General features: G+C 50.5%; 2 protein-coding genes across 2 annotated transcripts in view; one reads left to right on the plus strand and one right to left on the minus strand.

Moving 5' to 3' along the window:
• Positions 1–2,782: 2,782 nt before the first annotated feature.
• On the plus strand, positions 2,783–8,393 carry VOLCADRAFT_104741 (uncharacterized protein; the record flags this gene model as incomplete). Its single annotated transcript, XM_002950452.1, has 9 exons — positions 2,783–2,921; positions 3,608–3,662; positions 4,564–4,630; positions 5,219–5,283; positions 5,507–5,630; positions 6,081–6,278; positions 6,585–6,759; positions 7,515–7,604; positions 7,820–8,393. 9 exons carry the CDS (start codon positions 2,783–2,785, stop codon positions 7,906–7,908), a joined length of 1,002 nt encoding a protein of 333 aa, XP_002950498.1. The 3' UTR covers positions 7,909–8,393.
• Positions 8,394–10,421: 2,028 nt separating this feature from the next.
• The window catches only part of VOLCADRAFT_90939 (uncharacterized protein), a gene marked incomplete at both ends in the record, with an annotated part of 2,590 nt that continues 1,937 nt past the window's right edge, over positions 10,422–11,074 (minus strand). Inside the window, one exon of the mRNA XM_002950561.1 lies at positions 10,422–10,598. Coding sequence (XP_002950607.1) covers positions 10,422–10,598 — 177 coding nt within the window. The remainder of the gene's footprint in view (positions 10,599–11,074) is intronic.

Below are 11,074 nucleotides of genomic sequence, written 5' to 3' on the forward strand. Positions count from 1 at the left end.
TTATGCACACATGACGGCCACATGACGGCTGCGGCTCCCAAAAAGGGCAGCCCCATCCAGTGCTTATACTTCGCCATTTGCACTCCAGGTTGCTTCCCATCTGATGGGTACTCCTCTGGCAAGACAGTCAGGCGCGTATGGTCCCAGCCGCTCATCAAACGCTCTCTTAGTGCCATTATCATTGCTCCTTCGGGTAGAGGCCTACTCAACAACCAGTCAACACGCTCCTTTACCCCCATGACTTCTTGCAGTATTCCACTCCAAATATTGCACTCCAAGAAGAAAAACAGTCGTAACATTGCGGCTCCCCAACCCTCCCGTTCCGGGTTGGTCAGGGCATCGGTTATCTCCTGCTGTAAAACTGCATGAGCAATGGACCCCACTTGCTTTTGAAGGCGGTTCCAGAAACGGAGGATCTGTTTCACCATGTAATACTATAAGGGGAGCTCAGCCAGCTCCGCATACAACAGCCTGTGGGAGGGCCGTGCCGCCCCCACTACCTGCCTCATGATTAAAGTCTGCAGCTGGACTGCGCTATCCTTCAAACAGGCTTCGAACAAGCCCTCCGCAAGGTTGGCTTTACCCCGCCGCCTTCCCCCCCTGTCCACGACCCCTGCCAGCGCAAAAGGGCCCCATGCCTGGCAGCCATACAACAGAATTGCTCGGACTTGGGTTGCAAAGCACCGCATTCGCACGTCGGGGGCAAACAGCTTCATTTTGTTCAGCTTTGCGCTTAAGGAGAACATAGCGGACCGACCTGTATCACACAACTGCTGACGGCACGCACTAAAAGGCCTTTCTGGCCCGTATACCAAGCCCAGATAGCGAGCGCTATCTTTGGCAGGTGTTACCTGGCCTGATAGCCGTAACTGTTGACATCCCTCGCTAAGTTCCGACTGCTGGGTGCCACCACATGCAAGAACAAGCCTTTCACACTTTGAGACATTCGGTCGCATCCAAAGGCTTCGCAAAATAAGTCCACAAGATGTAGCAACTCAGACATTCGCTCTACTGACGTCGCTAGCAGACTAACATCGTCTGCATACAACAGTATGGAGACGCGCGTGCTGTCCACAAGGGGCGAATGTGTGTGGCTGCAATGGCATGCATGCAGTCCATACGCGTCTGACTGTCTTGCCAGAGGAGTACCCATCAGATGGGAAGCAACCGGGAGTGCAAATGGCGAAGTATAAGCACTGGATGGGGCTGCCCTTTTCAGGAGCTGCAGCCGTCATGTGGCCAACACATAAGCTTATTTGGTGACGGGAGGAAGATGCAAAGGCCAGGGCAGGGCAGGGCGTTGACAATGCTTTGGTCGGAGCAAGGCCTTGTATTTGCGAACATTCAATTACTGTCGGTCCGCCGCCGCCACAGTTGCATGGCGTTCCACACCTTGCTTGCCCATTTCCGATCAGTTTCTCACAAGATTACGTCAAGAACGTACATAAGCAGATGCATGGGCAATGGGCTTCTGCCGAAAATCCAGAGTCGCGTTCGCTACGGCGGTGTACAACGCGGCACAGGGCGTCGTAGAGGCACCAGACAGAGAGCTTGTTCTCAGCCCTAGACCGTAAGTGCCCAGTTCTCTATGGAAGTTGCTTGCACGGTTGCTCGCACCCTTCATGTCCATTCGCTCCCTGCTGCCTATCGACGAACTCATATGTGGGATTGCTCATGCATCTTCTTTAGCACGCTGCAAATCCCTTCTATTTCCCTTATAATATTTCGGTTACTATTGCTGAGATTGATCCTTGATCTTGTCGAATCATCGACACCACTCGTTTCGGATCCGGAAACTTCTCGCGCTTTTGGCATACTTGCATATGAAGCGAATATAAAGTGTGTATATTATTGAGCAGTTCGCATCGACATAGGAACTGGGCTCCGGGGTTCCACATGAACTAGAGAGGAAGCCCAGCAGCGCGCTGCATAATGTCGATGGGGCCCGCAGCCCGTGTCCGTAAGATGCCACAAATGCGACATAGAGCGGCATTACGTGACATACCAGACATTGGTCCGTCTTCGCCTTGGATGCCTTGGATCGCGATTGTATCACCGGATCCAGGCAGATCTACGCTTTCGCCCGGCAAGTCGCCTGGTCGTTGTATAAGGTGAGAGGCTGCTACGAATAAAAATTTTTTTGGAATAAACTCTTAAATGTCAAGCATTGTTTAGTCAATGGCAGGTGTTCTCGCGAGCTGTTCGGCGGTTCTCGCGACTTGGTGCATGCCGCCGTTAAGCTTGATCTGAACTTGCGAGTTGGTGTTGGGAAGGACTGACCCGGGCTGCTGCTTTATGCACAATTGCAAATGGACGCCGCACAGTCGACCCGTTGAACAGATTTGTCAGTTGGTAAATATATTTATATCGATTAAACATGGTAAGATGACGGACCATGCATCGCCTATTAATCATTACGTACCTGTACGCTCGGCTCCTGCTGCTGAGACCAAATGACAAAAACGACCTTAAATTAAAACAGCAAAATGTTATCGAGATTAAATTACTTGAATTAATTTCAGGGTTGCTAACAATTTGCGGTTTCTGCGTGAGGTTTAGGTTCGTTGTTGTTCAAATTTCGTCGACGGCTGGCGGTGGTCACATGGTCCCGACGGTCCGTACCGTGTACGAACATGCAAGGCCCACAAGTAATAGCCGTTCACCAGCAGCTTCAAACTTGTACAAAGCAGCAGTTGGCTTGCAGCTGTGAACTTACGGTGTAACAGCTGACCACCTACCCGCGCGGACTACCGGGATCATTGGCAACGTTTAGGGAGCTAGTATGGCTTCAGCAGCTTCCATTTTGGCCCTTCTTCTGGTTTTCACCACAGCAGCTGTCGACAAGGTTGCTGCACGAGCAGCCCCTAAACCGCCAACGAAATATGTTCTTGCTATTTTGGGAGATAGCTTAAGCGATACAGGTGAGTTCTAAAAAAGAAAATGGTGGTTTCACCGCTGTTGGACATATGTGGCTTTATGACGTAACAGCAGTTTACTAACTAACCCCGCAAGTAATTCATGATGCTAATGTGAATGTCGCCAAAATCCGGCAAAGAATCTGCTCGCATGTTCTCCTAAGTTTGCAATTACGTTTCGCATGTTGGTGAAAAGTGTAATGATAACTGAGGCGTCGTCCTTTCCGAGCAGCGACATGCCGTTCGGGGTCCGATGTAACAAATCGCATTCTGCATGCCTGTATCTTTGAACATATCACGGAATGATAAACCAGCGTGCGTTGAGGAGTTTTAGCATGTAGTTTAGCATGTAGGCTGCATTATGTTTCTACTTACAACAATGGTAAAATTACTTACCAGCCGCTTCAGGTTCGCGAGAACCTGAAGCGGCTGCTGCTGGTGGGCATGCATGAGCTAATGCATGCATATCGCGCACGCTGAAGACGGGTGAATACTAGAAACATGTTATCATATATGTATCATTTGTGCGTCCTTTATGCGCTCAACGCGTAACAGCAGAGAATTTTGGGCTCTGCTGACATGGTTGGTGAACATTGATGCTTGATTGATGGGAATGATAACTCGATTGACCGAAGTGTTGCATGCTGTGATACGGTTGGCGCATCCTGCTGTGCGCATCAATCCGTCTGCAGGTAACACTTTTCGTGCGGCAAAGGTCCCCGACACGGACTTCTACTGGCACGGCAGGTAAGTTATCATTAACTAGCTGCGGCGGGGCTGGTTAAGGGGTGGGACAAAATGGCGGCTTTTACTGTCTAATCACCATTTACGGTCATGTGGTGACAAGCGCAACGGTTTTGTGGACTACGTATCTAGGCAGGAGGCTAGGAAAACCTCTCTTTCCACGCATTCATGGCTTTCACTCATCGGTTATTGAAGAATTGCTATAATGTAAAGTATTCTCTTTTTTGTGCTGAGGCTCGGCATTGCTGGGAAGGTTGCCCTAAAAGGTGGGCAAGAACCTAGATTTTGGATGAAATGGGCGAGCATTCTCGGACCGAGACTCGGAATTACTCTTTGCGCAATCCGGAAGGAACGTCGAAAGACGAGGCGCTGCGTTCGGGGCCTTGGCGCGGTGTTATTGAATAATAGAGAAACCATGGTAAAATGCAAAGCGCAGAAGTCCGAAAGATGTGCAGTTTGAAGAAGTGGCCGAGCATACGGCGGTTACAAAAGTACTTTCGACGCAAATCGACCAAACATATGGCAAAGTGAAAAAGGAGAAATTATTATGAAGAACCAGTAATAATGAACTTTGTATTCGAGAACTGCAGGAAGATATGTGTACGGAGTTGAGCACTGAAAACGGGCTGTGCATCTGCAAGATTAATTAGAAAAGTATTCGAAGTAGGACGAGGGAGAGGAGGGAGACGAGGGAGAGGAAGAGGTGGGAGACGAGGGAGAGGACGGAGAGGAGAGAGAGGAGAGAAAAGAGAGAAAAGAGATGTTTTTGTTCGTCCCATCGGCGTATATCCCTTGCTTTACCCTCTCCAGCGATATCCCTCACGTCAACCAGTTGCTTTATCGTTATGCACGTTTGCATGTCAATCGTGTAAACATGGGCGCCTTCACACATACCGGCATGCAGGTACACAGATGGGCCAAACTGGGTGGACTACATGCAGCCAGCAGTCATGCAGAAGCGCGAGGTGCAGGTATGTAACACCGTGTTTGACCTACAGGCCACGCATAACTGTATACTTACATACAAACATGATCCACAACAACGTATTGCCACCTTGGATACTTGCGTGCAAAATAAGAACTACGCACTATCGCGGCTCAGAATAAATGAAAGAACACTACTGTAGTAGCTGACTGCTGAACAGGGCTCTACAGATGCTGCGTTGGCAGAGGGCTTTCGTACGTATTCATTACGCGCGAAGTATACAGTACACAGTACCTATGTACAGCTATTACAACTACTGTAAGAAGTCGTTGATTGTCATGACGACCATAAGCACATGCCGCCGTGAGATCACCATCAGAGGCACCTGCTTGTGCTTTGAGTCGGCAGCAGGCTAAAGCATCCCCCAACGCACGAACCTCGTCCTCTACCTGCCACGACTAATCGATATATCTGCAGCTGACAGAATGTATGCATGCATGAAGGCATCAAATATGAAACACAAAGGATGGCGGAACCTGGTGCTGGCAGTGTCTGTGAAATGGATCGCCAGTTGCACGGCTGTGGGAATGAAGGGCGACCTGGCCACCGGCCCTGCCTGCTGCATAATCTGCAGGTTTTCAACTACGCCCACGGCGCGGCTACTGCCTGCTCGGACAACCTCATCAGCACCTACCTCCCGTGAGTCCATCCGAAGTTAAATGAAACATGCACGAATCCAGCCAACCATTCATCCAGCCATTACCGTTATCTTTTTTTCTCTTACAGAGTGGGAGGCATTACCGTTATCTAGCGTCTATTGCCAACCAACCATTGATTTCCAGGGCGCCGTCACCTCCGATCCTCTCACTCATCACACACATCTGCACTATTAACCCACGACTTGTTGGCGCCCCTGATGTAGGTTCGTGAAGGACCTGGGTAACCAGACAACAAACTTCGTAGCTGACGTTATGTCGGGAGCAATTTCGCCTGGCCAGTACGACAAGCTGATTCCTGTACAGTGGATTGGTCAGAACGACATCAACGTGCGTCCGTGCATGTGAACGGGCGGGTCTGGGTGCCACAGACTGTCCAACGCATTGCTGGGTCGGCAGTTGGTGGTTTGGGCAGGTTGGCTGCTGGTGTATTATGCGGCCGTGGCTGGGCCAGCACATTGGTATATTGGGCCATGCATACCTAACAAGCTCCGCATCAGTGCCTTAGTTTGCTGTTCGCCTGCCGATTGTTGCCTGCCGATTGTTGCCTGGCATCTTTGCTTGCATGTTGGTTGACCGTCAAATCGAGGCAAACGTGAAACGAAAGTGCCACACCGAAGATCATGAATTAGAAGGGTTTACACATTGCATGCGCAGGCTGTTAGCATTATTATTGCTCTTTCCCCCCCGCGCCTGTTGGCTGGATGCTGCCTGCGATCTCACCATCTCACTCCTCCTCCTCTTCATCATGTTTTTCATGACGTTCGTCCGGTACCGCAGAATGCCCTGCGGCGGGCCCTTGAAGCTGGCTCGGCGCTCTCCGACACCGCCGTCGCCGCCCTGATCCAGTCCCTTATCAACTGCCGTATGGTGTCGGCACGAACCCTGGCTGGCGTCCCTGGAGTCAAGGATGTCGTACTGATACCCATGGCGCCCCTGCACGGCTCGCCTGGGGTTCCGGCTGCCTTCAAACCCAAGGTGACTAATCTGTAGGCGTGTGTGTGTGTGTGTGTGCTGAAATATCGAATGCTGAAATCTATAGGTGCGCGCGTGCGTGTGTGTGTGTATGTGTGTGTGTGTATGTGTGTGTCCTGAAATCCACCACTTCTATCTCTTGTATCGCTTTCCATCCGTTCACCGCATGCATGTCGGCCTCCATGCATCCATCCATGCATCCATCCATCCATCCTTTCGTCGTTCCTATACCGAGTTGCTTGCAACAGAAGGACAGCGGACGCGAATATATCCGTGCGTGTGCGCATCCGGTTGGCTGCATACCTGTAGGTCAAGGAGGTGGTGGCGATGGTCGCCCAGTACACGCTCAAGGCGGTGGCTGCGCTCCAGTCCGCACTTGATGCCGCAAAAGCTGGTGTCAACGTGCATTACCTCGGTGGTGACGACTTCAACTGGATCGAGGCGGGATTTACATCGATCCACCCGCCGTTCAAGCACATGGATGGTATGTACGATGAGATGCATGGTGTTTGTGTGTGGTGGTTACAGTGGGCTCCAGCAGACTCACGAAGAGTAGAGCCAGCTGGCCAGCTGGCCGTGCATCAATGCACTTGAGGCGAACGTGACAAAGTAGATTCCCACCCAAATGAGACAAACTCAAAGTCATCCTGGTGTCGCAGTTGAATAGCATAGAAGTACGCGCGCCGGCCATGCATGATGCATGCACCGAATGCAGCGGCTGCAAATAATAATGCATATTCAAAATATCATCTAGTCTATTCTTAAAATCATTACCGTCGACCGACCGCAGTCGTAGACCGGTGCGGCCGCTAGATGGTTGACCTCCGCGAATCTCGACGGATCCGAAGTTAACAATAACAACGCCTTTCGCGGCAATGTGGCCGCAAGCAATTAAGCATTGTTCTTTTTATCGGGCTCTGGGGCTAGCAGCAGCTTCGTTACTTGCTGAGGCTAAGGCCATCCGTACAATTCACGATCGTCTATAGAGCCTGCCCTGATGTATTAGATAGGGACCGTCCATTTTAGTATACCAGGTGCTATCGCTAAGTGCATTAATACCTTGGCTTTACCCTCTAGCTTTAGCTCGTGAATTCTACTTACACGCGCGCATCCTTGTATGTGTACATTAGACATACATACACAGACATATACACGCATACTATCGCCCAGCTCCTAAATCCTATCCTTTGTATGTAACGTATGTATGTATTTGCTTTCTTGAACATGTGTGCTACGCAGTGCCGTGCTTCTTAAACCCAACGAGCTCTATGAGCCAAGTGCCGGAGAATGCCACAGCATGCGACGTCCCCACCGAATATCTCTTTTTCGGTAAGGAGTTGCTTCAGGCCTTTTTCATTCCCAGGCACACTTGATAATAGTACAGATGTAAGGTAGAAGATCGCGCGTGGCTATAGTTTCTTTGGAACTGTATATCCTTTCCCGACCTAGGAGGCCTCGCTCGCTGCGTGACGACTTCATTCACTACCTGCTGCTGCTGCCCCGCCAAACCCGCCCCTCCCCCGCCCCTCCCTCTATACACGTAGATAACGTCCACCCTGAGACACGCTTCCACCAGTGGTTTACCAACAAGGGCTTTCTTCCGCGCATGCGCCAGCTGGACCTTCTGCCATAATAGCTACTGCCATCACAACAAGAGGAAGCTACAGCGGGTAGTAGATAGAGAGCACGCCGTGCTTGTCATGAAATACGTACAGAGCCGGTCAGTGATGACGTTATGTGTGCCTTGCTTGCCGGTATGTACGTATGTCAGGCAGCAGGCGTATACGCAAATGTTTGATTACTGGCTGCTGGTACATACATACAGACTCTCCGGGTGCCAGGACGTGCGTGTATGGCATTCAACGGGCAGCAGCATAAACACTAACGACGGCTTGATATGTGCCGTAGGCGAAATGTCCTGTATGTATGCATGTATGTCTACCTGTTTCACGATTCTAATATACGTGTACAGCAAATTAGCGTTCGTCCTGAGTAAATGTGTAAATGCATCACGACTAAAACTGCCATAGAAAAGGACCGCTCGGCGGATGCAGATCCCGTGATATGCCCAGAATACAACACAAAATTCTCGACGGCATGTCGATCTTGGCATTCGTGAAACTACTTAACGCAATTTCAGAGCGAAAGGGGCTTCCTTGGCGGACGGCGGGGATTCTGATTCTGAGTGCATGTGTAGTACCTGGCCGCTGAACAGGCCTCTCGAGACGCTGGCAGAGCGCCGTAGTGCGTATTTATAGACGGTGTGCGTGCCGTACCACACGGCAGCTCCTTTTGTGCATCGCTCGTGCTTACTTCTTGACGACTTGTACGTGTTGTTCACTCTACCTGGTCTCGATAGGTTGCCCCCACGCACACATCGTACACGCACACACGCACGCCTGACTGCACACGCCTGGTTGATGGAGGAATGCAAGTAAGGAACGCGTTCGCAAGTACGTGCACGTACTTGCACAGGCATCCAGCAGAGGTGCTATATGCGACCACGAAATGAACAGAAGTACCTTCATCTCAACGCATCGGTCCTCTTGGTGATGGATGACGACATAACGACGGTCCCATCTGCTGGCTACTTGAAGCACGCCAAGTGCTTCATTTCCTGCCGCGGCTTGATGTTTGGTGGTTGCAGCGTGCGCAGGCAAGTTTCCGAATTCACGCCAGGATTGCCTGGATACCATCTAAACGTTTCGGGTTAACCCCTGCTGCTGCTGTTCACACTTTCGTTCACACTCGTGTATTTTTTTCTTTCTTTTTTCCTTTGTTTGCTGAGCTTTTTTGCTGAACGACTGAGCTAATTAGATGTTTAGTTATATGTATACATGCATGCCTTGTATGTAATGTTACAAGTAGTTTCGCACAGTTTCCTCCTCTTTATTGCTATTAGGGTCTAGTAAGCTACGCCCTAGGAGTTTCGCACAAATGTGTAAGAGGCAGTACTGCTGATAATGCTTGAGCCATGTGTGATTTGAGGCAGAATAGTTATCTTCCGTTGCATCTACCGTGGCGTAACCATCAATTTTAATCCGGCTAAGACCCTAAGTCCTTCTCGTCGTGCGTGCATGTAAAAAACACGCATGGTAAAAGCAAAATGAAATCCGTGGCCACCAGCAGCTGTAGTACTGTCGTACAGTAGTGCCCACAGCTCCCACCGATTTGTTGTTACATGATTTTATTACTATTTGCTTGGTACCTAAAAGGGATGGAGCACATAGAAATCATGCCATGCCGTACGGTGCGAGGCCTGAATGAGCCACTGAAGGCCCGTAAGCCCGCTAGGCCGGCAAACCAACAGCGCGAGTAAAAACTGTCAACGGCGTGGATGCATAACTACTTCGCGCTCAACGCAACAACGCTTCTGCAATTGCAGCTAATAATCACGACTGGAACGAATCAAAACTCTTGAGACTAGCTTACTTGCTTAGGGCTTGTTCCACCGCTTGCAGCAATAGTATGCCATAATAACCCAATTGATGCCAAGGGCGACGTTATTCACAAACTTCACCAACGCAGTGCAATATCATATGAATTTAGTACATATGCCATGCATTGTCCCTGCTTGGTATTTCGGCAATTTAGACCTGCAGCTAGCTTAAGCTAGACTGTGCTCAAACGTTCAAACATATCTCGCGATCGTGTGCAGACAAAAAAAAACATCCACACGCAGAATACGGTTGTCAGGAAACCATACAAACGCCTGGATCGCTTTCTAATTGGGATGTGGATGGGATCACGAACTTTGCGGCGGCTGCCGAAGACAAATAATGGAGTCTGCTGTTGCAGAACGCGTCTGGCAGCCTGCTGCTGCTGCTGCTGCTGCTGCTGCTCTATCAACACACGCCATCATCAGCTCGCATGAGCCGAGCAGTTTTTATGTACTTGTCCAGGGTGCCCGCCCAAACGCCGCACTTTTTAGCACTAGCATTAGCACACGGAAGCAATAGCACTAAACGCCGCACTTTTTAGCACTAGCATTAGCACACGGTAGAAGCAATAGTACTCTACGTACCCTGCCCAAAGACACCTCATCCACCAAGTCCGCGTCAAGCATGCGGCCGCGGTGAATAAAGGTACCACCACAAGCCACCATTTTGGCCTGGTTACCAACTTTGCGTGTTTGTTAAATAAGCACTAGATCCACCCTTGCGATACCAGGAACGGCAAGGCGAGGGCCTGTAGGTGCCCATTCACGCTGGTGGGGTGAATACCGTCGTACCACACTTTCTCGTTGGGGTTGGAACACACGTCCGAGCGTTGTGCAGTTGTTGCAACCCGGATTGCTCGTTCCAGTACAGTCCCAGACGTGTCCTGCTCACGATGAGGGAAAATGCATGCATGCATACATACATACATACATACATACATACATACATACATACATACATACATACATACATACATACATACATACCCGTGTGGTTTCCGGAGGCTTGATCGCCCTGCGTTGCCGCAGGGTCTTCCCGTTTGAGTACTTTTCAATTTAGACCCAGTGCTGTGGAAGGGCGCGGACTTGTGCGGTGTTACCCCCTCGACGGGGGCTATCTCCCCTGGACTAGCCCAGGGAGGGAGAGGCGGAGGAGGGTAGTAGTCTCAGGAGGCTGTTTGGCGTCTTGTGGTGTGAGCTCTTTGCGCTCTTTTTTGCGTGAGGATTTCTGAGCTTGGTGACCTCCCCAGCCCGGGAAGACTCGTCGGGCTCCCGGTCGCCCAAGTCCTGGTAGCGAGCTCTCTGAGATGCTCGGTTCGTTCGGTCGGCAGGAAGAGCCCCCCAGTTGCGACTTCGTTTA

The sequence above is a fragment of the Volvox carteri genome (assembly GCF_000143455.1).
Source record: "Volvox carteri f. nagariensis unplaced genomic scaffold VOLCAscaffold_19, whole genome shotgun sequence".
NCBI lineage: Eukaryota > Viridiplantae > Chlorophyta > Chlorophyceae > Chlamydomonadales > Volvocaceae > Volvox > Volvox carteri.